The sequence below is a fragment of the Megalobrama amblycephala genome, linkage group LG4 (assembly GCF_018812025.1).
Source record: "Megalobrama amblycephala isolate DHTTF-2021 linkage group LG4, ASM1881202v1, whole genome shotgun sequence".
NCBI classification, from domain to species: Eukaryota; Metazoa; Chordata; class Actinopteri; order Cypriniformes; family Xenocyprididae; genus Megalobrama; species Megalobrama amblycephala.
This window is the reverse complement of record NC_063047.1, coordinates 49,440,630-49,467,255: the sequence shown is the minus strand read 5'-3', so window position 1 is coordinate 49,467,255 and position 26,626 is coordinate 49,440,630. Positions and strand designations below refer to the sequence as shown.

The 26,626-nt window shown below is 40.1% G+C and overlaps 2 protein-coding genes across 6 annotated transcripts; both read right to left on the bottom strand.

The window, feature by feature from the left end:
* Window positions 1-1,323: 1,323 nt before the first annotated feature.
* Window positions 1,324-12,398, bottom strand: tnfsf13 (TNF superfamily member 13). Of its 4 annotated transcripts, none has more exons than XM_048189763.1 (6): window positions 11,889-12,398; window positions 10,546-10,645; window positions 10,400-10,450; window positions 6,750-6,832; window positions 3,508-3,646; window positions 1,324-2,006 (listed from the first exon to the last, which is right to left on the bottom strand). In XM_048189763.1, the coding sequence occupies exons 1-6, from the start codon at window positions 12,114-12,116 to the stop codon at window positions 1,897-1,899; spliced, it is 711 nt and encodes a 236-aa protein (XP_048045720.1). In that variant the 5' UTR covers window positions 12,117-12,398; the 3' UTR covers window positions 1,324-1,896. The 4 variants fall into 4 exon arrangements, with proteins under 4 accessions (XP_048045720.1, XP_048045721.1, XP_048045718.1 ...); XM_048189764.1 differs by having other exon boundaries at window positions 10,400-10,447; window positions 11,889-12,396; XM_048189761.1 differs by having other exon boundaries at window positions 6,750-6,868; window positions 11,889-12,394.
* A 1,557-nt stretch (window positions 12,399-13,955) lies between these two features.
* On the bottom strand, window positions 13,956-26,146 carry LOC125267799. Of its 2 annotated transcripts, none has more exons than XM_048189759.1 (6): window positions 25,887-26,146; window positions 25,491-25,589; window positions 25,324-25,390; window positions 24,144-24,307; window positions 23,858-24,044; window positions 13,956-14,549 (listed from the first exon to the last, which is right to left on the bottom strand). In XM_048189759.1, exons 1-6 carry the CDS (start codon window positions 25,952-25,954, stop codon window positions 14,346-14,348), a joined length of 789 nt encoding a protein of 262 aa, XP_048045716.1. In that variant the 5' UTR covers window positions 25,955-26,146; the 3' UTR covers window positions 13,956-14,345. The 2 variants fall into 2 exon arrangements, with proteins under 2 accessions (XP_048045716.1, XP_048045717.1); XM_048189760.1 differs by having other exon boundaries at window positions 13,956-14,546.
* Window positions 26,147-26,626: the final 480 nt, after the last annotated feature.

Sequence of the window (26,626 nt, the reverse complement as noted above, 5' to 3'; positions counted from 1 at the left end):
AAAGATTTTTTTGTGGCAACTGTACTTACATCTGATTTGTTTGGATGTATTTGGTTGGTCCAAAGAGTTTCCGGGTCACAGGCACACAATGTAATCTTAATGATTAATGAACAATAGTCAGAAAATACGTATGACTGCGCACATTTAATTTTTTATCAGGTCAGGGAGGTTATCTGAGCAATGATGGGAAAAGGTTAAAGGGCAAATCACACAAAACCAGACTGAGAGTTCAGTGAAGATTGAACAAAGGCAATATAATGACTTCTGTCTGTCTGTCTGTCTGTCTGTCTGTCTATCTATCTATCTATCTATCTATCTATCTATCTATCTATCTATCTATCTATCTATCTATCTTCTGTCTGTCTGTCTATCAATCAAAAAAAGAAACTATGGGACAGCGCAGTATTTTTAGCTTCATTCCCATTTTCTTCTTCCTTCAGAAAAACAGAATACAAATTGCTACAAATCCCTGATTTTACATGTTTATTTGCAGTGTAAGAAATAATTAAGTATGAGAAAACATTGCTGCACTTGCAAACCACTTCTTAAAGGCACAATATGTAAGTTTCGCCACTAGAGGACGCTTATTCAAAACAAAGGCACAGCTTGATGATGGCGTGAATGAGCCCAGAATCGTGGGAGTTGTCGTCTTCATATCCACAGCCGATGGAAAGGAATCCGACAGACTTGGGCAGAAATCATGTTCATGGATGAGCTAATGTATTAAAGTTTTACTAATATTATGGTGGCATGAAGAAGGACAGGTCGAGGCCGCTGGAGCGAATGCTAATGATAGACACCTGCAATGAACAATGATTTCAAGTTTATTATGCTTTTGCTGCAGTCGGCCGCTTCCATTCTTTCCTTTGCGTATGTGGGGTAACGCAGCGCTGTTTTACATGGTTAAAACAATCATACTAAATACATTTGAGTGTATTAAAAGTTATATTATAACGTTACTCTGTGTGTTGCACTCTGCATGTAATGCAGTAATCTAGATTGACATTAGTAAAACTGGAAATAGATGGTAGCGCGGATATGACGTCATTGACAGTCGACACAATGACGCTCCGTGCCCTGGATAAAATTGCTTATTTCTCTGGATTTAAACATTGTTGGAAATGTTTGGTGATAATGCAAGTACACAAGTCAACAAAATATATAACATTGTTCTAGTGGTTTTTGGATATTTTAATTTAAAAATCTTACATATTGTGCCTTTAAATGCTAATAATTATTGCTGTCATCAGTAGTTTTTCCAAATAAAGTTGCAATAAATTGAAATAACTCAAGTTGTGACATTAGAAGAGAACAGATGATGGGAAGTTTATCAAGTCTGATTTATTGAGATTGAGAAGGATAAGTTATTTCTGTTCAGTGTTTGTGTGTAGAGAAAACACTCCTCTGTGTATTTATTTATTTGTATGTTTTACTGTAAACTTGTAAACTCTTAAAAAGTGTTGTATGAAGGGATATTACAGTTGTATAGCCTATCATTGTTATTATTGCATGTTCATCAAATGAAGGGGAAGTACCATGGTACCATACAATATATCAGATGTAGTAACATGTAATACCTTGGCATTGTAATACATATTATGGTACTGAATTATTGTCATATTCATATAACATGACATTTACATTCAAAAATACAATGAATTACCATGATACCACGTTCAAACATAGTAGTACCATGGTAATTATTTTGTATACATTAGTATCAACTTGCCAGTGTTTCAACTGTCCACTAGGTGTCACCCATTCACCATATAAAAAGCACTTGGCAAGGGCGTTCAGTGATTTTTGAGAATGAAACTACAAAATTCTCACATACAGGACTAAAACTAGGATGGAAAGGTTTCTGTCAGTTAAACATGATGTACATGTGTGTGTGTGTCATATGCTGAAGAGGCCCATGAAGGTAGCGTGAGCTGTGAGGATGAGCTCTGCAGATTTGCGGGGAACAGAGAGCTGAAGGGAGGATCCAGACTCCAGGAAGTGAATTCCTATGACAGAAATACATACTTCATAATCAGGCACAGAGTAAATATTTTGCAAATATTTCAAGATTTTTTGTATGAACAAGAACTTCTACAACAGATGGTTATATATCTCTGATCTCACCTTCATCAATCATCAAGCAATTGAGACTAAAGCTAGAGTCCATAGAAAAACTGGGGCAACTTCTCCAGTCAACACAACATAAACTCATTATCTGTTGCTGATTACTACAGAAAATGCTTTAATTTAAACATCAACATACTTTCCCAGTTGATTAATCAGAGCACATTAAGACAATTGTTCTGTATTACAAGTTTTCTGAAATGTTTAAATATTAATGGGTGTAATGGTACACAAACATGATGGTTCGGTACATTCAAAGACCCAAGTTTGGTTTGAAGATGAAAAATGTACCAAGCACAATGTTCTCTCACCATTTTCATTCACAGCGATCGGAGTGGTATTGCGTCTGTCAGAGCAGAAATGAAAGCTGCTGCTCTCCGTATGTTTTTCCATTGTCTCCGGGTGCGTTCAAATGTAAATTGTGTGAGTTTATTTTCTCCATTAGATTGAAAAATCTGAAAAAGCCCATACATTTACCCACCCATAGACCCTCCCCTTAAAGAAATCAGGACCAAAATGGTTGAAAATGGACAAAAGAGAAGGATTAAAACACCAGGTGTAAACAGGACTGTGTCTCCCTCATCCACATGTGATCCAATCGACCAAAACACATCTTAATAAAAGGTGTAAACAGGGCCTTATTTAAACATATTCAATAATTAAGACATTACTAACAGGTAAAGTAAATATAATGAATATATAAGCTAATATAGTGCATATATTTAGTGATATTCTCTCCTCTAGAGTTCATTTCTCTAGTGAACTAGGATGCTGTGGACACTAAATGACTTGCCTGAGGTAAATGTAATGCTACGTGAGATATTATTCTCAAGCTGTTTTATTGATGTCTTTCCATGGTTGAAACACTGGTTTAGAGATTACATGTAAATGTATCTATGGCCCTGTCCCAAATTTGTACCCCATTTATAGACCTTTTTTTTTTTTTCCTTTTGGTTAGCAACCACATTGTATTAGAGCACGTGCCCTTTTCTGGATTAAAGCGTGGATCGCTTGTGTCTGACTGTAACCGTGACGTCTGTACCGTGGTGGTTCAGGACAAATACATGCACTGTTAAACCCCTATTAAATATGCAAATATACTGGTGTGATATACTGGTTCACGAACTAGGGAGCATCAATTCTCCTGGTTTTCATAGTGCATTGTGGGACTTTTTAGGGAACGTTTCAGTGCACTGGAAGGATTTTGCAAATGAGACAGCCCTAATCAGTGCCCTGACTACTAAACTTGGGAGCTGATTGAGATGCACCCTTTGTTGATATTTACAGTCGTACAGTACAAAGAGTCTGATTTCTGCTATCTGATGCATAAACGATGCAAGAGTTAATTCTTTTTTTTTGAACTTTGTTGTCCTGATAACTCACCTGCAGTGTAGCAAGTGTTGAGTGGCTGGCTGACGTTACTGGGCATGCTTTTTAGACACTTCATCAGCTTAGTCTCCGCCCCCTTCAGCTTCTTCGTGATCACGTGACCCATTACCCAGGTGGTATCTTTATACAGCACCTGTGGCAAGCAAACAAATAAACTCTAATGCTTAAAGTAATTTATTATAATGAGTAGGGGACATTTAAATAGTACAAAAAGTAGTTGATATAACCTTGACCTGCTCTCCCGTGGGACACGACGCAACAAAGTGTGCTGCGGGACAAGATATAGGAATAGGAATAGACGGAGCATGTGTAAGCTAGCCTTCCCCTGCCTGCTGCTACTTCTGATTGCTTTTAGAATGAAAATCTGCCCATAACTGCTGGTCTAGGATCAGTTTTCTCCATAATGATCGCATATTGGCGAAGTAGACTTGGCAAGCGATCCGGTGCGTGTCTGTGTTTGTGCTCTGGAGACCATCAAAGATTTCTATTTACAATGTGTTTTTGCAGCGTTCTGCACGCTCACAATCCTCTCATTATAACTAGACAAGATGTGAATAAATGATTCATTGTGCAGTGTAGATAGCTTCACTGATTATAATGGAACTTTGTGAGATTGCAGTAAACTAAAATGGGTGACAGGTTTGTTTGTGATTTAAAGGGTTAGTTCACCTAAAAAATGAAAATAATGTCATTTATTACTCATCCTCATGTCGTTCCACACCCGTAAGACCTTCATTCATCTTTGGAACGCAAATTAAGATATTTTAGTTGAAATCATGAGGCCTGCATAGGGAGCAATGACATTTCCTCTCTCAAGATCCATTAATGTACTAAAAACATATTTAAATCAGTTCATGTGAGTACAGTGGTTCAATATTAATACCAAAAGAAAGACAGACATTCCGACACGGAACGCACATTACAAAGTAGAATATCTGGCTGTAGCATTGTTTTTCTGAGAAACAAGTAGGTGAACTTAGCATGTTTCCTAAATATCTGCAAACATACCGGGGAATTTTTATGCTTTATTAAAATGAAAATCTTACATATAGCCCCTTTAACTTTATGAACCTTGAGAGAGGAAATGTCATTGCTGTCTATGCAGGCCTCACTGAGCCATCGGATTTCAACAAAAATATCTTAATTTGTGTTCTGAAGATGAACGAAGGTCTTACAGGTGTGGAACGGCATGAGGATGAGTAATAAATTACATTATTTTCATTTTTGGGTGAACTGACCCTTTAAAGGGAGGTCTCTTTGCATGCTTTATGCCATGGTTTGTGAATGTAGATGCTTTAACATAATTAATCATAACATAATTTATCAGGAGTGTTAATGCTGGGATGTGTAGGTTGTGGCTTGGGGGCCTAACTTGAAATTATTTCATGGTAATAGACATACTGAAAAAATCTATGTATACTTTTACCTGCGGGCTTATGCGGGCGGAAGCGGAACACAACAGGTGAGTGAGAGCACGAGAAGGTAACATCTTTTTGTGGGAGCATGTAGAACTTTCTATTTCTTTTGATTTCACAGAACTGACACATTTTAAGTAACCAGAATTGTTTCATTGTGTTTGAGTTTAAGGAACTTAAATTTATATGAACTTAAGTTTTATCAGCTTTATTTATGATGATGATCACATGATCACTGAACAAGAGACATTTAAGGACCTGTAGGTCTTGACCCTGGCCATACACAAGGTTTTAGAAATACCAAGGTCCAATAACTGTGCAAGATGTCTATAGAGCAAAGACTGGATAATAATAGCTTTGAAACCATTTAAGTCAATCTGTGTAGGTGACAAAAAATAATTAAACAGATGGTTAAACATGGCATTTGGGTTTAAAATGACAAAATGTAAATAGGTAAATGATAACAGAATGATAATAGAATTTTCATTTTTAGGCGAACTATCCCTTTAAATTTTGAGCACAGAGCAACCATAGACATATCAGTTTACAAAGGTTGCAGAAATTAAAAGATTAAAGAAGGATTTGTATAAAAAAAATAGTTAAAGAAATAGAATTTAAAGTAAAGTAATGCATTTGATCTAATTGCAAATTATTTTTTTAAATTACAGCCACACATAGTTGTGCTCAGAATTATTGGCAAATATGATCAAAGATGACTGTAGAAATAAATCTGCATTGATTATCCTTTTGATCTTTAATTCATAAAATTAGCAAAAATCTAACCTTTCATTGAAGGAAAAGAATTAAAAGTGGGGGGAAGCTCACATTATGAAATAAATGTTTTTCTCCAAAACATGTTGGCTACAACTATTGGCAGCACTAGAATTTTTTATGAGTAAAATATCTCTTAAGTATATTCCCATTCATATTTACATTTGTTAGCACACCAGGGGGATCATGAACATGAAATTCATGTCCAGCCATGACTTCCTGTTCCACAGGAGTACAAACATGAGGAAACACAAAGGCCAAATTCCCCTTAATCATTCATCACAAGGAGTAAAACCAAAGAATATAGTTCTGATGTGCAGCAAAAGATTGTTGAGCTTCACAAATTAGAAAGTGGCTGTAAGAAAATAGCCAAAGCATTGAAAATCACCATTTCCACTATCGGGGCAATAATTAAGAAGTTTCAATCAACTACAGATGATACAAATGTGCCTGGAAGAGGACGTGTGTCTAAATCGTCCTAATGCGTGGTGAGGAGGAGAGTTTGAGTGAACAAAGACTCTCCAAGGATCACAGCTGGAGACTTGCAGAGATTAGTTGAGTCTTGAGTCTCAGAAAGCTTAAAAAAATGATCAAACAGCAAGGAGGAGGAGGAAACTGAGGCTTTACTGAGCTCAACAGCTCTGGCCGAGCTCTGATATAAATGAAACGCTACTGACTATTTAAAAAAAGGGGTGGAGCTGTTTTTTGCTGTCTTTCTGTTTCGGTAGAAATTATGTCAACGCACTGAATAATGCTGCACATTTCAAAGCACTTCAGTGGGCCTTTAAATCTCAAGCATTGTGGTAGAATTCACACTCAGCTTCAGTAAATAGTAACGGTAATGCAAACCTTCTGCTGACCAACATACATAAATTGCACTTCAAACAAAAAAAGAAAAGATAAACCGAAGCTCAATTGCTTGCATGACGTGAGAACCACTGACATTTGTTATTGCACGTCAAGCACGTACGGTCGAGCTTCCATGAGGTAACAGAATCAAAAAGACTGTATTTTGATAATGCAGTAGTATCAGTAATAAACAATACCAACCTGACTGTAAATGAAGTAGGTACCCTGGGCCTCCACTGTTACAGTATCACCTGATACCTGAAGCCCCTCCCCTCTGCTCTGCCCTAGTGCCCAAGACAGAACAGTTGTGTCATGATCATCTGAGAAAAACACAGAGAAGAAATGAGAGAAAAACATCTCCAACATTTCTATCTATCTATTTATCTGAAGCACATGAGATTTAAAGGATTAGTTCACTTTCAAATAAAATTTTCCTGATAATTTACTCACCCCCATGTCATCCAAGATGTTCATGTCTTTCTTTCTTCAGTCGAAAAGAAATTAAGGTTTTTGATGAAAACATTCCAGGATTTTGCTCCTTATAGTGGACTTCAATTGGCCCCAAACGGTTGAATATACGGTTGAATACAATACCAGACAAGGAATAAGGGTCTTATCTAGTGAAACGATTGGTCATTTTCTAAAAAAAAAAAAAATAATTATATACGTTTTAACCATAGACGCTTGTGTATTACTGAGTTAGTATTACTGCCCTCCACAGGTCAAAGTTTGAACTAATTGCTATATACTTGCACTAGCATATTGTATATGACAATTTAGTTCAAACTTTGACCTGAGGAGGGCAGTAATACACTTAGCAGTTTCTACACTGTCTGAAATCTAATAGAGAAGAAGAAGAACAGAGCTAGTTGAAGACTAGCATCTATGGTTAAAATGTATATAATTTTTTATTTTTTTTCGAAAATGACCAATCGTTTTGCTACATAAGACTCTTATTCCTCGTCTGGTATCTTTAAAGCTCTTTGAAGCTGCACTGAAACTGTAATTTTGAAGTCCACTATAAGGAGAATAATCCTGGAATGTTTTCATCAAAAACCTTCATTTATTTTCGACTTGCAGCAAATTAGCTCAAAATAAATATGAATAATTAATCATAACTAGTTATAATTAATTATTAATATTTTAATCAGTTAATAAAATTAACTTAATGTAATAAAATTAATATTACAATCAATTAACCTGTTGTTCAATGAACACACAGTGTTAACTGTTTATTAATTCTAAGAAATGTTCATTTCCAGGTTATGGGAAATAACAATCTTATTCTTCTAAAAGCCTGTAGTCAGGACCGACATGAATAGGGACTCCCGTATATGAGCGCAAAACACGGACAACCTTACGTGTGACATGAACAAGACTTTATTAACTAGACTAAACACTTAAACTATTCTAACATTCACACACATACATGCATACAGTTTACCAAGAGAGAGAGAGAGAGACAGAGAGGCTAAAGCAGAGTACAGGAAGCAAGAGGTTACAGCATTGTTGGACATTTCAGCAGACCAACAGCCTTGAGCAAACCATCAGTGTAGTTTTAACAGGCCCATCTTTAAAAGGGGTAAGGATACTCAATGTATCCGATAATGAGACTAAGTTTGATACTTGTGTAACCCTGGGTGTAATCCTTGTGATTTTTAAATATACACATTCAAGGTTGAGTTCGTTACTTTGTTTACTTTTAAGAGTGTTAACCGGTATTTATAATCTGTGTATGCAAATTTGGTTAAGCAAAATCATTCTTTTGGATTGGTTTGTGGAAGTTATGGTCCCACCCCTTTTACTAACAGGTGTATTCTGATTGGTGAGTGAGAGGGATTGAAAAAAAAGACGGTTAGGGGATTGAAGGGAGTGAGACGCTAGTTGGGTTTCTCCGTGTGTTTTCAGTTTTAAATCTTTTTTTTTTGTTCGTAAAGTGAGAGTTATTTTCAGCCAGAATATACTCTGTCAATGTTTTATTTATAGTCTGTTGTCTAATGTGAGTGTGGTGAGTGTTTTAAGCGTTTACGCTCAGATAAGAAGACGGTGTGTAACAGTGTATCCTTTGGGACGCAACATTGTTGAAACAATGATAGAGCTTTGATCGGCTACATTCAACGAGCTCCTCCGACACCAACAGAGAGTCGTCGCAACCCCAGATAGCGCTCTGAGTCCCCGTGAGATTCAGAGCTCCTCTGGCACCGCTGGATACTGTACGCCGTTACGGAGGATTTTGGTTGCAGGCGGCGGATCGAATGAGAACAAGGGAACAAGCCAGCACAAGTACAAGCCAGCTAGTAGTTGCTGTGCGAGTAAACCTCACTCCTCTGATCTCAAGAGATGCTCTAGCGACTGACGCTAGAGGTTGCAGCCTTTAGCCTCCTTGTTAGAGCGTCCGACTCCCACGCCGGAGACCCAGGTTCGAGGCCCGCACAGAGCGGGGCGAGTAGGACCTGGGTAAGGAGGGGTTACATTGGTGCTGTGACCCGGATGGGAGTGAGGTTTAGGGGGGTGAGTGTAACAGAGGCCAGCTAGTAGTTGCTGTGCGAGTAAACCTCACTCCTCTGATCTCAAGAGATGCTCTAGCGACTGACGCTAGAGGTTGCAGCCTTTAGCCTCCTTGTTAGAGCGTCCGACTCCCACGCCGGAGACCCGCGTAGGGCGGGGTGAGAAGGACCTGGGTCGGAGGGGTTACACTTGCATGTCTCTCCAAGTTGAATTAAAACTGTCCTGATGCAATTTGTGGAGGTTTCCGTTGAATCTTTGCTGATATTGTCTTGATGAAAGAGAACCAGTTGGATTCAGAGGATCTTTGGTGAATGGAAGGTCTAGGCCGAGGCCTGGCACAAGCTTGGGGTTCCTTAGAAGCTTCTAGCTTCTTACAGCATCATCTTGACGTCAGCACTTGTCAGTAAAAGAAAAGAAGAGGAGGACGAGCAGGAAGAGAGGGGGTTCCTTGTGATCAGTGAATATAAGGGGTGAAGATGTCACACCCTCTTGAGGTGTCTGAGCCAATAAGGAGTTCCCCTTTCAGAGGAAAGTTTTACGAGTCTTTGTTCTGTAGCAAGATATTAGCATAAGACACTGGATTGGATGAATGAGAGAATAACCTTCTAGCTTCCTATAATTCTAACATGTCACAGAGTTAGTAACATGTAACATAAATTACCAAATAGGAAATTAAAGTTGGAGTCCGTAGATACCAAACATGCTGCCAATGTGATCTCAGTTAACTATACATTTGCAACTGTGGAACATTAATACCAAAATAGTTCAAAAGAGAGAATTAATACATAGAATAAAGCCTATAAAAGGAAAGTCATGAGATGGGAAAATTGGATACATGTTTATACATTTCCCAAGTGGTTATATAGAGAATACATAGGATTAAGAGAGTTTATTTGTCCTTCTCAGGAAGAATGAGTCACTAGTCTCTCCAGAATTCTTCTGGATCATAAAAGTACCATATAACTGTAACAGGACACCTAGGTTGGCCTGTGTGCTAGCAACATTGGGATGCTGGTTACAGTTTTAGGGGGATGAGTTCAGAGAACTTTGATAGTGAGAGTGAGTTTATGGGTAATTCATTAAATACAATGAATAATTGTGTGGCTGATTGGTCCAGACGTTACAGACTGAAGAAAGAAAGACATGAACATCTTGGATGACATGGGGGTGAGTAAATTATCAGGAAAATGTTTATTTGAAAGTGTTTAACAGCTGCTTCTTCAAAACATCTCTTTTTTATGTTCCTTGGAAGGAAGGATGTCATACAGGATTGGAATATTGTTGTGCATTATTTTGGCTGCTCTATTTCCTTTAACTTTAGACACTGTGTGTGTTACACTCACTGTATGACTGCGAGGACACAGGAACAAGATGGAGAAATGTGTGCTGCTCTGCTAAAAGAAAGGACAATTCACATAAGATATACAGACAAACACACATTTTTTTCTCTGATAAGACAGACAGAGAGGAAGTGACAGAAGCAACTCACTGTGTCGTCTCTTTCTCCGCTTCCCCTGTTCTGTCACATCTCTCTTGTCTCGGCCCCCTTCGTGTTTCCGTCTCTCAGGGAATCTGTGATAACAGCTTACCTTATAACAGAATGTATTGGAAATTAGAAATCACATACCAAAGCTCAACTGATTTCACTTCAGGGTTTTACACTGGACAACCCCACTCAATCACTTATTTGTTCTGTAATGCCAGTAATTCCAAAGAAAACATTGTCATGCGGAAAGCTCTATTGGACTCTTCCCAAACTGTTGCAACAATGCCAAAAACACAATTCTTGGTCATTGTTCTCACATATATTACTGGAATAGCTCGACCCATCTGAAGGGGGTGTATATTGGTCATATTACCATAAACTGCACAGGCCCAACAATATGCCAAATTGTTTGACATAGACCTTATAGTCTTTATATTTGGTTTCATAATTTCAGCAGCCAATAATCTTTTTTTTTTTAACTTGTAGTAAATACTTTTGTTCATTTTTAACACTCCTTGTTAAAAGCTGATAAATCTGATATCCTACTAACCATACATGATTATATGGTTTGTTGGATTTTATTATGTGTAATTAACATTATTTCTTGAGTCATTCATTTATTTATTTCACATTTGTTAGAATGGTGTCCTAATATTTGATATTGTAATTATGGTCCATTTTGACTGTTTGGTTCAAATTTAAAATTATTTTATGATACATTGTGAACAGAGGGCAGCCATCAGATCTGTAAGTGTAATTTTCTTTGTAAAACAGTTTGAGATGAGGAAGTGAAATCAGTTGCACAATTAAATCCAGCAAAAATTACTGTGATGGTACCATGGTACATTGATATACACCACATAAATAGGATAGTCGGCTACTCAATGATTACCATATACCACAAGTGTGTGGAGGCACTATGATTTTTTTTAGATTTGTACCATGGTATTCTTGAAAGTGTGTTGGAGTACCATGTAAATACAACAGTAGGCCATAGTACATCAAAGTACTACTATAGTATTTTATACCATGACTACCATGATACTGCCACAGTACATTATGTATATAATGCAGAATGATTACCATATTTATATACTATGGTGTTGGTACTTCAAGATGCTTTAAAATGCCATGTTATAACAATGACAATACCATGGTACTTTGATATAGTACTGAAACATTAGGCTACCATTCATATTTACATTTTAATCTAACTTTCTTCAGAGAATACCTACCTATAACCAGGATACATGTGCAAAACAGGGCATTAGTATTATTTGTTAGTGAAGCAATCGATGGACAACGTTAAGCAGTTCAAATACACATTAATTAAAGCACTCACCTACCCCGTAGCACACGGCGGCATCGCAGCACATCCCACCTTCGTGTCCCGCTGTATCCAGAGGCCTGAACCGCTGCGTTATTTCAGCCATTTCAGCCCTAAGCATCCAAATGTATGTCCACTGCATATACACCACACCCACACAGGTGCAGGCAACAGTGAACACAAGAAACCCCTTCAACACATCCACGTTCACCTTCCAAACAGACGCAGGAATGTTGTGGTTGTTCATTGTAAACGCTGGTGGGATGGACAACGGCGTTTAGAACGACAGCGGTAATATTCCCCAATTGATCCGATAACTTTCGGTTTCGCAACTTTCATCAGACATGTGAAAGAAGTGGGAGTGGAAAAAAAAGTGTCAACACACGGTCGGTTTAATGTAAATTTGATCATATTCGCCAATAATAGGATCAACGAATCAAATGCGATCGTAGTGGATATGCCAGGCTTCCTAATAAATTGAAAGTAAAAGTAATGAATTCCATTAACTTTCCTTTAGGGATTTTTTGATGACTAAATAATGGGAATGCTATTTCATTCCAGAAAGCTTGATAATAATGAAATAATGATGAATAATAATGAAAAAAGTGAGTGAATGTGAATGTTGAAAAACAAAACATTACACACAAATCTAAACCAAAATTAAAAAAAAAAAAAAAAAAAAAAAAAAGGTAACAAATATGACAAGATCTCAGAGTTAAACTGTCAAAAAAAAAAAAAAATCTTAATTATGTCAGATAACACTTAAGCAAAACATGGTCAGGTCAGTGTCTGAATAATTTTTGGTTCTAAATTTTTTTTTTTTTATCAATTTTACGGGTAGTCCATTGTATGAAGAATTTTTGGATATAATATGTCACAGTTTATTTTATTTTGCTATCCTCACTTACATAAATGAACAAGTGACCTGCACCCACTAGTAAAAATATATAAAAAATATAAAAAATGTCTGAATAATGTTTGGTTTGGATCGAGATCTGGGGAATCTGGAGGCCAAGTCAACACCTCAAACTCATTGTTGTGCTCCTCAAACCATTCCGGAACCATTTTTGCTTTGTGGCAGGAGCATTATCCTGCTGAAAGAGGCCACAGCCACCAGGTTCCATGAAAGTGTGAACATGGTCTGCAACAATGCTTAGGTAGGTGGTACGTGTCAAAGTAACATCCACATGGATGGCAGGACCCAAAGTTTCCCAGCAGAACATTTCCCAAAACATCACACTGCCTCCGCCGGCTTGTCTTCTTCCCATAGTGCATCCTGGTGCCATGTGTTCCCGAGGTAAGCGACGCACAAGCACCCGGCCATCCACGTGATGTAAAAGAAAACATGATTCATCAGACCAGGCCACCTTCTTCCATTGCTCCGTGGTCCAGTTCTGATGTTCACGTGTCCACTGTTGGCTCTTTCAGCGGTGGACAGGGGTCAGCATGGGCATCCTGACTGGTCTGCAGCTATGCAGCTCCATACGCAACAAACTGATGCACTGTGTATTCTGACACCTTTCTATCAGAACCAGCATTAACTTCTTGAGCAATTTGAGCTACAGTAGCTTGTCTGTTGGATCGGACCACACGGGTCAGCCTTCACTCCCCACGTGCATCAGTGATCCTTGGCTGCCCATGACTCTGTTGCCGGTTCACCACTGTTCCTTCCTTGGAGCATTTTTGATAGATGCTGACCACTGCAGACCGGGAACACCCCACAAGAGCTGCAGTTTTGGAGATGCTCAGACCCAGTCGTCTAGTCATCACAATTTGGCCTTTGTCAAACTCACTCAAATCCTTACGCTTGCCCGTTTTTCCTACTTCTAACACATCAACTTTGAGGATAAAATGTTTACTTGTTGCCAAATATATATATATATATATATATATATATATATATATATATATATATATATATATATAGGCCTATATATGGCTGGATCTTTTTTTCCAGTTGTACCACATGATTACCATGTAATTATGTACCATAGTATTTACATTGTACTTAGCGATGATAAGTACAAACAATACTGTAACAGCAAAATGCAACAAATCCAACAAATACAAAGGAAATTGAATCCAATTTTCATTTGATTATTTACTGTTTATCTGTAGGATTAAGCAGACACATTAAAAATAATACAGACAATCACAAATGGCAATACAGTAAACATGTATCTCCATTAATATACATTTAAATTGCAAATCAGAACTGAACTTTGGTCTGTCCCTGAGAGCAAAGTCAACGTGCAAGTCTATTCTTTCATAAGCCAACTGCATCAAACACTCAAAATGTTATACCAATCTTCTGACAGAGCATTATGAACTCTTCATAAACACAATACTCTAAAAAACATTTGCAACCATAAAAAGGATTTACTATTGCATGCATAAACACTAACAGTAGATATTAAGAGAAAAAAGGATTAATTATAGAACTAGGCCTAAATGACTCAAACACTGTAAAGCTTATTTAAAAGAACTTAAGGTTCCGAAGAAGTAACATCTCTTCTTCGACGCTCCTGGGGAACACATCAGATCCCGCGGGATTCACTGTGGCACAAGCATCATCAAACATCAAAAGCGATCTATGGGCTGTTCCTGCAACAAATGCCATCATGGGGTTCCCTCCTGGAGCAAGGTCAAGAAACTGCTCATTTCCTCTAAATAGGAACTGCTGGGGGGAAATAAATAAATAATCAAATTTCTGATTTACATTTTTTTTTTTTTTTTTACAGTCACCAATTCTGGGTTTTCCACCATTTCTCTTTTTTTTTTATAGTCACCATTTCTGGTCATCCTACTTAGATCATTTTTTCAGTTCTCCTAACCAACTTTCAATTTGGCACAGCAGTTAATTTCACATTCAAAATACACTAAAACTACCAGAACACTTCATACACGACTCAAATCAACTCATTCTTCCATAACACTAGCAACACTAGCATTTGTTGTCAACCAAAAAATACACTTTGTCACTCATAAAACAATGACCTAAAAAACACGAACAACAGGTAGCATTATGCAATTTTTTTTGTAATAGTTCTTTACAAAACAAGAATGACACTCTCTACTGTTTCGAATTCACTACAGTATATGCTTCATGATCCATGTTTACATCACAGCACAAAATTATTCATAAATTGTGCCCTTTGAAATGAAAGGACTTACATCTGTATAGGTGTTCAGCTACATCGAATTATTTTCATAGTATTTCTTTTTTTAAATTTAGAATATATTTTAATATGGTATTACTGTACAAATGTAGCAAATTGCTGTCTTGTTAAATGTTGTATTATAAGTTTTGAACTTAAGTTTACAGTTTTTTTTTTTTTTTTTTTTTTACAATCGCTAGGACCCATGTCTCAATACTTGGGTCAATTTTTTGAAACTCTTCACACTCTGAGTACAATATCAGTCTATGTGTGCTAAACTGTAGATCATTTATCATTGCTTTGGAACAAAATGCATTAAATTCCTAAGAATTCTTTCAGTTTGCATGAATTCTTTCATGTTTATTCTGGATGTTTACACAATACTGTTTTTAACTAAAATTGGTCGCTCATTTATATGACAACGGCGTTTTGTGGGTCTGCAAATGCAAGCTTTTAAAAACAGGATTATGTGTATGCCTTGTGTGTATGGCTCTTTTTGGCAAACAGATACGCTATGTATAGTGGGCGTCCATAAGGGTTTTGCACAAAAGATTAACATGACGGCACATGCTAATGGATGAGTTGAATCAACTCCACAGCAACTACATAAATTTATCCACTAACTATTCAGAAACGTCCAGTTTCATTCTAAAAGTTGTAACTTCTTCCTGAGTCTCTCCATCAGTGTCGACTCCGGTTTGAACAATGTAAGGCTGAACACCGTTACTGACAATCCTCATTTTGGCTGCGTGAGATTCTCCAGCTTTGTTGTTGTTGAGCTGTTAAAGCTCCGCCCTCTTCTGGAAAGAAGCCGACTGCAGCAGCTCATTTGCATTTAAAGGATTAGTTCACTTTCAAATTAAATTTTCCTGATAATTTACTCACCCCCATGTCAACCAAGATGTCCATGTCCTTCTCTCGTCATTCAAAAAGAAATTAAGGTTTTTGATGAAAACATTCCAGGATTATTCTCCTTATAGTGGACTTCAATGGCCTCCAAACGGTTGAAGGTCAAAATTACAATATGCTAGTGCAAGTATATAACAATTAGTTCAAACTTTGATCTGCCATTAAAAACCTTAATTTCTTTTTGACTGAAGAAAGAAAGACATGAACATCTTGGATGACATGGGGGTGAGTAAATTATCAGGAAAATTTTAATTTGAAAGTGAACTAATCCTTCAAAGGGACACAAAAAAAACAGTGTGTTTTTGCTCACACCCAAATTTGACAAGCTATTATAAATGATCTGTGGGGTATTTTGAACTGAAACTTCACAGACACATTTTTGGGGACACCAGAGACTTATATTACATCTTGTGAAAAAGGGTATAAAAGGTCCCCTTTATGTTAAAAACCTAAAGTAATACAAAAATGAATAAGACAGCAATTTGCTACGTCTACACAATATTATAATATATATACTGAATCTAAAAATTGAAATACTATCAAAACAATAAGATGGAGCTGAACACATACACAGGTGTTAGTCTTTCAATTTCATTACTATCTATACAAAAGGGGACTGTTACAACAGAGACACAGAGGCAGGAGTAAAAGCAATGCTGGTAAGTTTATTAAAGAAACAGTAGAGCAGGTGGTGAAATAGCGAGTATATAGCAGTTCTTGAATGGATGAGGGAATGTGATACTGTCCTTTGATGTCTTGCAGATGCAGATGGAGAGATGAGTAGAGGGATGATGGCGGAGACACTCACACACACAAACGGGTAGGTACACGAGGAGACCAGGAGACGAAGGAGCTGAAGGAGACGACTGGAGCAGGTAAGTATGGCGTTTAGGAGTCCTTGAGGTAAGCATACAGAGAGTGTAGTGCAAACGAGACCGGACAAATGCTGTGTGTGAGTGTGGTGGTTATATAGTGCTGGTGATTGCTGAGTTGATGACGTGCAGGTGGCGGTGATTAATACTCAGGTGATTGAGTGCGTGGGTAACGCAGTGAGGTGGAACCTGACGTGTCTGTGACAGTACCCCCCCTCCCACGGCCCGCTCCTGAGGGCCGCGGACCCCGACGTCGTGGTGGTCGTCCTCTAGGGCGTGGGGCAGGTCTGTCCGGATGGTTGGTGTGGAAGGTCTGTAACAATAGGATCAAGGATATCATTCTTGGGAACCCATGAGCGTTCTTCTGGGCCATAGCCTTCCCAGTCGACCAGATACTCTAGTTGACCACCACGGCGCCGGGAATCCAGAATCTCGTGTACGACGTAAGTAGTGCCATCATCCAGGATGAGTGGAAGGGGGGGCTCGGCGAGGAGACCAGGAGACGAAGGAGCTGAAGGAGACGACTGGAGCAGGTAAGTATGGCGTTTAGGAGTCCTTGAGGTAAGCATACAGAGAGTGTAGTGCAAACGAGACCGGACAAATGCTGTGTGTGAGTGTGGTGGTTATATAGTGCTGGTGATTGCTGAGTTGATGACGTGCAGGTGGCGGTGATTAATACTCAGGTGATTGAGTGCGTGGGTAAGGCAGTGAGGTGGAACCTGACGTGTCTGTGACAGTACCCCCCCTCCCACGGCCCGCTCCTGAGGGCCGCGGACCCCGACGTCGTGGTGGTCGTCCTCTAGGGCGTGGGGCAGGTCTGTCCGGATGGTTGGTGTGGAAGGTCTGTAACAATAGGATCAAGGATATCATTCTTGGGAACCCATGAGCGTTCTTCTGGGCCATAGCCTTCCCAGTCGACCAGATACTCTAGTTGACCACCACGGCGCCGGGAATCCAGAATCTCGTGTACGACGTAAGTAGTGCCATCATCCAGGATGACTGGAAGGGGGGCTCGGCGGCTGCCACGTCAGGTTCTGTGGAGGGAAGAACAGAAGGGTGGTGAGGTTTGAGCAGTGATACGTGGAATGTAGGATGAATTCTACTGTACTGTGCAGGGAGTTGGAGACGGTAGGTGACGGGGTTGATCTGCCGGACGATGGTGAACGGGCCAATGAAGCGGGGACTCAGCTTCTTGCAGGGCAGACGCATCCTGATGTCTCTGGTGGACAGCCAGACCTTCTGCCCCGGTTGGTAGACTGGAGCGTCGGAGCGCAGAAGGTCGGCTGTCATCTTGCGTCTGCGCAGGGCTCTCTGCAGTTGGTGGTGAGCCGAGTCCCAAACCCTATCGCTCTCCCGGAACCAGTAGTCGACTGCGGGAACGTTGGAGGGTTCCCCATCCCAGGGGAACAGTGGGGGTTGGTAACCGAGTACGCACTGAAACGGTGTTAATCCAGTTGTGGCTTGACGGAGGGAGTTTTGTGCATACTCGGCCCAACCCAGGTACTAGTTCCAGGAGTTCTGGTGGCCGTGACAGAAGGTACGCAGGAAGCGGCCTATCTCCTGGATCTTCCGTTCCGTCTGCCCGTTCGACTGAGGATGGTATCCAGATGACAGGCTGACGGTCACACCCAGGAGGGAGAAGAACGCCTTCCAGATGTGGGAGATAAACTGGGGTCCTCTGTCGGAGACGATGTCTTCGGGTATTCCGTAGTAACGAAAAACATGGTTGAATAACAGTTCTGTGGTGGTCATGGCGGTAGGTAGACCCTCCAGGGGGATCAGACGGCAGGATTTTGAGAAGCGGTCTACCACCACCAGGATGCAAGTGTGACCATCAGACTCAGGGAGATCGTTGACGAAGTCCACTCCCAGGTGTGACCAGGGTCTCTCAGGAACGGGCAGAGGATGGAGCTTGCCGGTGGGAAGATGGCGTGGGCTCTTGGAAATGGTGCACTCCCTGCAGCCCTGCACGTACCTTCTGACATCGTTGGCCATGTTGGGCCACCAGAAGCGTTGTTTGAGCAACGAGAGGGTCTCATTGACCCCCGGATGGCCAGTGCCAAGTGAAGAGTGGGTATTGTGCAGAAGTGGAGTGCGTCGTGCCCGTGTGACGTATTGCAAGCCTTGGGGAAAACCCGGCGGAACGGTTTCTTCGGACCATTGGATAGGGTTCACGAAGATTGACTCCGGTAGGATGGTCTCTGGGGCTTCGGGCTTCTCCTCTGGGGCATGGAGGCGAGAGAGAGCATCAGCTTTGGTATTTTTTGAACCGGGGCGATACGAAATGGAGAAGTTGAACCTTGAGAAAAACATAGCCCAGCGAGCTTGGCGAGGGTTGAGTCTTTTGGCAGCCTTTAGATACTCAAGGTTTTTATGGTCGGTGAGAACTTGGAAAGGATGTGTAGCCCCCTCCAGCCAATGCCTCCACTCCTCTAGGGCAAGCTTGACGGCCAGGAGTTCGCGGCCACCGATGTCGTTGTTGACCTCCGCCGGGTTGAGCTTGCGGGAGAAGAAGGCGTATGGATGGAGTCTACTTGGTATCCCCTGCTGCTGCGAGAGGACCGCTCCCACTCCGGTGGTGGAGGCGTCCACCTCCACGACGAAAGGTAAGTCAGGGTTAGGGTGGACGAGGAGGGGAGCGGTGGTGAAGGCTCTCTTGAGGGTCTCGAAGGCGTTGGTGGCTTGTGGGGTCCAGGACAGAGACTTGGGCTGGTGACGGAGCAGGTTGGTAAGTGGACTGACGATGGTACTGTAGTTTTTGATGAATCGGCGGTAGAAGTTGGAGAATCCTAGGGAATGTTGGAGTTCTTTAATTGTTGATGGAGTGGGCCAGGTCTGAATAGCGGAGACCTTCCCCTCGTCCATCCGGATGCCACTGTGGTCAATCACATACCCCAGGAACTGGACGGAAGGCTGGTGGAAGGAGCACTTTTCAGCTTTGAGGAAGAGATGGAATTGCTGTAAGCGTTGGAGGACCTCCGCAACGTGGTGGCGATGTTCGGCCAAGCTCCGGGAGTAGATGAGGATGTCGTCAATATACACCAGAACGAACTTGTGGAGAAACTCCCGGAGCACCTCGTGTATAAAATCCTGGAATACGGAGGGGGCGTTCACCAGGCCATACGGCATCACAAGATATTCGTAGTGTCCGGTGGGCGTGACGAAGGCGGTCTTCCACTTGTCCCCCTCACGTATCCGGATGAGGTTATACGCGCTGCGGAGGTCCAACTTGGTGAACACAGTGGCACCGCGGAGATGTTCCAGGGCCGCTGGGACGAGGGGAAGTGGGTAGCGGAACTTGACAGTTATTTTATTGAGGGCACGGTAGTCAATGCAGGGCCGCAAGCCTCCGTCCTTCTTAGCCACAAAAAAGAAGCTTGAAGCAGCAGGGGAAGTAGACGGGCGGATGTAACCTTGACTGAGGGCCTCTTTGATGTATTCCTCCATGGCCTTCTCCTCCGGTATTGACAGGGGGTAAATGCGTCCCCTGGGCACTGGCTCACCCGGTAGCAGATCGATGGCACAGTCCCATGGCCGGTGTGGAGGAAGCTTGGAGGCGCGTTGCGGGCAGAAAACGTCACTGAAGTGGGCGTAGTCCGGGGGAACATCCACGGAACGCTTCTCTACAGGACTTTCGATGGACGTGGCATCGATAGAGAGAGTCTTGGAGAGAGAAGATCTTGGAACAGGAAGTTCTGGGAAGCAGTCAGGAAAGCAGCGGTCGCCCCACTTCAGGACTTCGCCCGTGCGCCAGGAGATGGTGGGACTGTGTTTTCCTCCAGAACCAGCAGATAGATGTTTTCTGTATGCAGCATGCCCACGCGGAGTTGAAGTGGTCCAGCACAATGACGGACGGTCTTACGGCTCAGGGGTTTGCCCGTGATGGAGTGGATTTGATAGTTAACCGGAGACGGGGAGATCTTGAGCTTGAGTTGTCGACAGAGGGCGCCGGAGATGAAGTTTCCTGCTGACCCTGAGTCGAGGAGCGCCACCACTGGAACAGAGGTATTTGCAGCAGTAAGAATTATCATGGTAGTGAGTGGTTGCATTTTCTGAATGGAAGGAATTATTGCACTCACCACGGGCCGAGGAGGACGGGTTGGGCATGTAGAGATGACATGCCCCGGTAATCCACAGTATAGACACAAGTTCAGGGTCAGCCTTCTTTGTCTTTCATTAGATGTGAGGCGTGAGTGATCTACTTGCATATGTTCGTTGGCTGGTTCTGGAGAGCTGACGGGTTCGGACCGACGGAAAAGGATGGTGGACGGTGACTGGCCCTGGTGCTCGAGGAGACACGACTGCATACGAGAACCCACGCGGATGGCGAGTTGGATGAAGCGTTCGAGTCCTATGGAGTCCTCGTATGCAGCGAGATGCAGCCGCACATTAGGCTCCAATCCCTGACGGAAAGTGGTGATGAGGGCTTGTTCATTCCATCCGCTGGTGGCGGCTAACGTTCTGAACTGCAAGGCATATTCGTTAACAGAGAGATTTCCTTGTTTCAGGTTATAGAGTTTCTCACCAGTTGATGAATCAGTCAGAGGTTTCCCGAAGACCTCCCGGAAGTGAGAGACGAACGCCGGATATGACTTGACTACGGAGCCTTTCTGAGTCCATAGCGAGTCTGCCCATTGTAGGGCCTTACCTTGCAGTTGTGAAATGATGAACGCAATTTTAGCCGTGTCGGTGGGGTAGAAGTGCGGCTGCATCTCCAGGACCAGTTCGCATTGGAGAAGGAATCCGCTGCAGTTCTCCGCCGATCCAGAGTAGGGTGCCGGTTTGGCCATGGGACTGGCGGTGAATGCTGGTGAAGAAGCGGTGATGGCAGGTGTGGAAGTTGCAGCGTTGGTGGAAGGCGGTGAGGGTGGTTGTGGTGTGAGTGCTGGGCGCAATGTGTCCACAAGCTCTTGGAATGGATCGTCGGTGCTCATACTGTTCAACTGTTGTTAAGGTCCGGTCTTCTGTTACAACAGAGACACGGAGGAAGGAGTAAAAGCAATGCTGGTAAGTTTATTAAAGAAACAGTAGAGCAGGTGGTGAAATAGCGAGTATATAGCAGTTCTTGAATGGATGAGGGAATGTGATACTGTCCTTTGATGTCTTGCAGATGCAGATGGAGAGATGAGTAGAGGGATGATGGCGGAGACACTCACACACACAAACAGGTAGGTACATGAGGAGACGAGGAGACCAGGAGACGAAGGAGCTAAAGGAGACGACTGGAGCAGGTAAGTATGGCGTTTAGGAGTCCTTGAGGTAAGCATACAGAGAGTGTAGTGCAAACGAGACCAGACAAATGCTGTGTGTGAGTGTGGTGGTTATATAGTGCTGGTGATTGCTGAGTTGATGACGTGCAGGTGGCGGTGATTAATACTCAGGTGATTGAGTGCGTGGGTAAGGCAGTGAGGTGGAAACTGACGTGTCTGTGACAGGGACAACTTAGGAATCATTTTGTACTGTAATGTAAGCAATGACCATGCAACATATACTGCAGTGAATTATAAACAAATAGAGTGTGTCATTCTTGTTTTGCAAAGAAATTTTACAAATGAAAACATTGTATAATGCTACTTGATGTTAGTGTTTTTTAGATTGTTACTTTATGAGTGACAAAGTGTGTTTGTTGGGTGAAAACCTTATGTTAGTACAAGTTGATTTGCAATGTGTATAAAGTGTTTTGGTTGTATTAGTGCATTTTAAACGTGAAATTTTCTGCTGTGCCAAGATGAAAGGTGATAAGGTGTATACTGTGTTCCAAATTATTATGCAAGTTACATATCAGTGGGAATTCAGTACAATAAACATTCAGATTTTAGTTTTTCTAAGAAAGTGTTTGTTTGTTTGTTTGTTTGTTTGTTTTATTTCTCCTTATCTTTTTAGATAACTGGTATCAATTTCAGACAGGTTTGTTAAAGGTCTACTTAGGTAAATGGAAACCCTACTTAAAGAGGTTGTTCCACATTATTAAGCAAGTCACAGTTCTCATGCAATATAGGGAGGAAGAAAGATCTTTCTGCAGATGAAAAGCATGAAATGGTGCAATGTCGTGCAAAAGGCAAGAAACTAATATTTTAGTAATTTACAGTACAAGATAACTCGTCAGATAAAGGTTTAAATGTTCTGTCAAAAAAATGTAATTGTATTAAAAGGACAGCTATATAAAAAAGCCACTGTTGAGCAGCAAACAGGTATTTGAAACTGCTGGTGTCTCTGGAGTCTTGAGAACCTCTCCATGCAGGCTGGCAGTTGTGCATTATGTTACATTTCAGCCACACCTAAACAAAGCTCACAAAGGGAAACATTTACAGTGGGTTTAGAAATACATGAAGACTCATTTTTAAAGTTTAACGAATACCATACTACAATGGATGAACCACTGAACTCGCATGAACTGTTTTAAATATGTTTTTAGTACCTTTATGGATCTTGAGAGAGGAAGTGTCATTGCTTTGAATGCAGGCCTCACTGAGTCATCGGATTTAATCAAAAATATCTTAATTTGTGTTTCGTAGATGAACGAAGGTCTTACGGGTGTAGAACGACATGAGGGTGAGTAATTAATGACAGAATTTTCATTTTTGGGTGAACTAACCCTTTAAGTAGGTTTTCTATTTACCTAAGTAGACCTGCCAAACTACTTAATAAACCTGTGTGAGACTGATACCAGTTATTTAAAAAAGATATGAGAAATAAAACAAACACTTTTCTTTTTTTTTTTTTTTTTTTTTTTTTCTTTTTTTTTTGAAAAACTAAAATCTGTATGTTTATTGTACTGAAATCCCACTGATAAGTGGGTCACTTCCATAATAATTTGGAACACAGTGTAAAGTGTTCAAGAAGTATAAAGAAATGGGTCTTAATGAAAAAAATGTTTTGTTTTTTTTAGATAATAAAATATTCTTCACACTGGCACTTTTAAGAACTGTTCAATGAAAGGTTCTTTGGGGAACCCAAAATGGTTCTTCTATGGCATTGCTGCAATACACCACTTTGAGAGTGTACCCCTCTCCAAAAAATACCCCTCTTTTTCAACAAATAAATTCTACCTGATGAGTCAGTGAGGAAGCAGCTTCATGAGGCTTTGTCCTGGTCATGTCAGGATTGTCCATTAAATTACTGAAGCTATCACCATCTGTACGACCAAGAAGCTCCTCATTCCCGGCCTCAGTTGGACTTCTGCTCTCCTCTGGGCTGGACACAGCAGTGACACCCAACCATTTGTCCCCCTTCAACCTGGAACAAAATAGACTCACCTATCACATATTTTCTAATCCTTAATGCTTTTCCCTCCCACATTCCCTTTCTCTCTCTCTCTCTCTCTCTCTCTCTCACGCATTTATAAGACGCTGTTTCATCCTGAGTTCTCCTAGATGTTTCAGAACGTTTGCATCCACTTTCTGCAGTCCTTGACGTCTCTTCTTTCCACCCATCAGTTGTGAAGGATGCGGCAGCTTCTTATGAGTCAGGCCTACACTTGCTCTGTTATGTCTGCTCACCTGAAAGAAGGAGTTTACAGCAGCTGAAGTGATGTACCATAGTAAAGTGATGGTAATTCCATTCCAGAGTTCTCCAACTCTTGTGAAAAAGAAGTGTGCTTGATTGTATTGAATGTGCACTAACGGTATACTTTAAATCCCAGTATATTAAAAAAAATGTACTTGCAAATAATTTATTATGAATTAAATAGGCTACTGTGGACCACTCAGGTTTACTTTCATCTTTTAATAATAAAAGCAATTTGTAATAATGTCAAATTAAAAGTTTTACTTTAAAGTATATTTTAAATCATGCTTTAAAGAAGTGCACTTATTTTGATGTGTTGATTAATATACTAAAGCACATGTAAAGTACTTAAACATAATTTTAACTGTAGTGTTATTTGATATTATTTGAAGTTATTTTAAATTAAATGCACTAAATTTATTTAAAAACCTGACATGTACGTTTCAGTAGAAAATACATTAAAGTATATTTTAGTTTACCATAAATGTTTGTCTACATTCAGTAGTACATTTTATAGTTCAAAGACAATAGAAGTAATTATGAAAATACATATAAAGATGTGCTTAAGATGGGTCAAAAAAGCACTCTGAAGTTGCGTTTAATATGCATCTTTATTTAAACTAAAATACATTTTCATTTATTTGCAGTTAACATGCAACTAAGTGTCTGAAAGCATCACATTCAGTTCACACTTAAGTATACTCTTTTAATATAGGTTACTTCCATTAAAAGTACTCTTTTTTTAAAAGGATGCTAACGTGAACTTCTTTTACATAATGGAAGGTACTTCAATAACACAGTGGGATGACTGTCATGGTACCATGTCCAAGAAAAACATGTTCATACCATGATACTTCAGAGTCATGCAGGTGGAAAGGAAAGTCATTTAGTCATTTATTTTATACAATACAAACTTTTCTATATTGAATATAATAAATAGAGCAAAGTTTGTTTCACGATGACTTTAAATGGATCTAATATGCTTAGAAGTGATAAAGGTGTCACTCACCATCCCAGCAGGTGAAGTGGAATGCAGGCCTGGATCAAGAAAGGGTTCAAATCTGAACGACTCCTCACTGCCAACAACCATACAAACACAGTCAAACTTTCAGAGCTCCCTGGAGTACTTTCAGACTCTTTTCGACTGATATAAGACTATTAAATTAGCAGTTTTACCATGGCAGTTGCACATCTGGCCTGCAGAAAGTCTCGGCATATTGAGGTGGCACAGGTAACACAGTCTCCTCAACGTGACGCTTCACTTCCTTTGATCGCCTGCAGATGGCACAACAACATTACTATGCAGACCAGAGACACATAAGAATATTGGAAAAAAAAAAAAAAAATGGTTTAGAACTTTTTTATCACTCAGAAATTGCTAGTATATTTCACAAACAGTTATAAAGAAACGGCAAGTAACACGTTAAATTAAACATGAAATTTTAAAGTAAAAAACACCCTGAAATTTTCTTGTAAAACGTACTCCAATTATCTGTTTTATTTACAACTTACAAAAATATTTTTACAGTGCATTTTGCTTAGTTTTTGGACATAATTGACAGAAACTCTTACTTTAGGTAAGGCGGAAATAGTTCCGAATCCTCTTCAGTTTGTGGTGACAGATATTTCGTGCTCCACATTTCTTATTGCCGCTTTAAACTTTGCCTGAACGTATATGTTATTCGTTTATTATATATTAGCGATATTCTAAGGCTTAAATAGGTTAGCTTATGTGGAATATGACCTAAAATGGGTTGAAAATATCTCTTCAAAAGCGCTGTACGAAGTTAGATTTTTAAAGACATTTTTCGCGCCTCTGACATGACTGCGCGTGAGAGGTAAGAGATATATATATATATATATATATATATATATATATATATATATATATATATATATATATATATATATAAAACATTTTACATACATATTAATAATTTAATTACTTTTCCCTTGAAAAAGTAAAGTAAGGGATTACTCTTAATTTTCCTGTAATTTAATATTTAATTTAATATACATATAATTCAGTATATCCATCAGGCCTTATTTGATCCAATCTATTTTTTATTTTATTTTTTACAGTCTATGGATCCAATACAAAAATAAAAAGCAAACACTTTAAACAAGTTCAATTAACATTTAATATAATTAGCCATAGGACAATATTATTATTATTTTTATTTTTTCCCTTGAAAAAGTAAAGTAAGGGATTACTCTTAATTTTCCTGTAATTTAATATTTAATTTAATATACTTATAATTCAGTATATCCATCGGGCCTTATTTGATCCAATCTATTTTTTATTATTATTA

Bases quoted from the DNA above. Each gene is read 5' to 3' on its own strand.
- tnfsf13 (XM_048189761.1), bottom strand. From the start codon at position 12,116: ATGAACAACCACAACATTCCTGCGTCTGTTTGGAAGGTGAACGTGGAT. The intron at 10,451-10,545 runs GTGAGTTGCTTC...CCTTTCTTTTAG, and splicing joins GCGGAGAAAGAGACGACACA to CAGAGCAGCACACATTTCTC. The intron at 3,647-6,749 runs GTTGGTATTGTT...TGCTTGCCACAG, and splicing joins CCTACTTCATTTACAGTCAG to GTGCTGTATAAAGATACCAC.
- LOC125267799 (XM_048189759.1), bottom strand. From the start codon at position 25,954: ATGTGGAGCACGAAATATCTGTCACCACAAACTGAAGAGGATTCGGAA. The intron at 24,308-25,323 runs GTGAGTGACACC...TCCTTCTTTCAG, and splicing joins CCACTTCACCTGCTGGGATG to GTGAGCAGACATAACAGAGC. The intron at 14,550-23,857 runs GTAGAATTTATT...ATTTCCCCCCAG, and splicing joins CTTCCTCACTGACTCATCAG to CAGTTCCTATTTAGAGGAAA.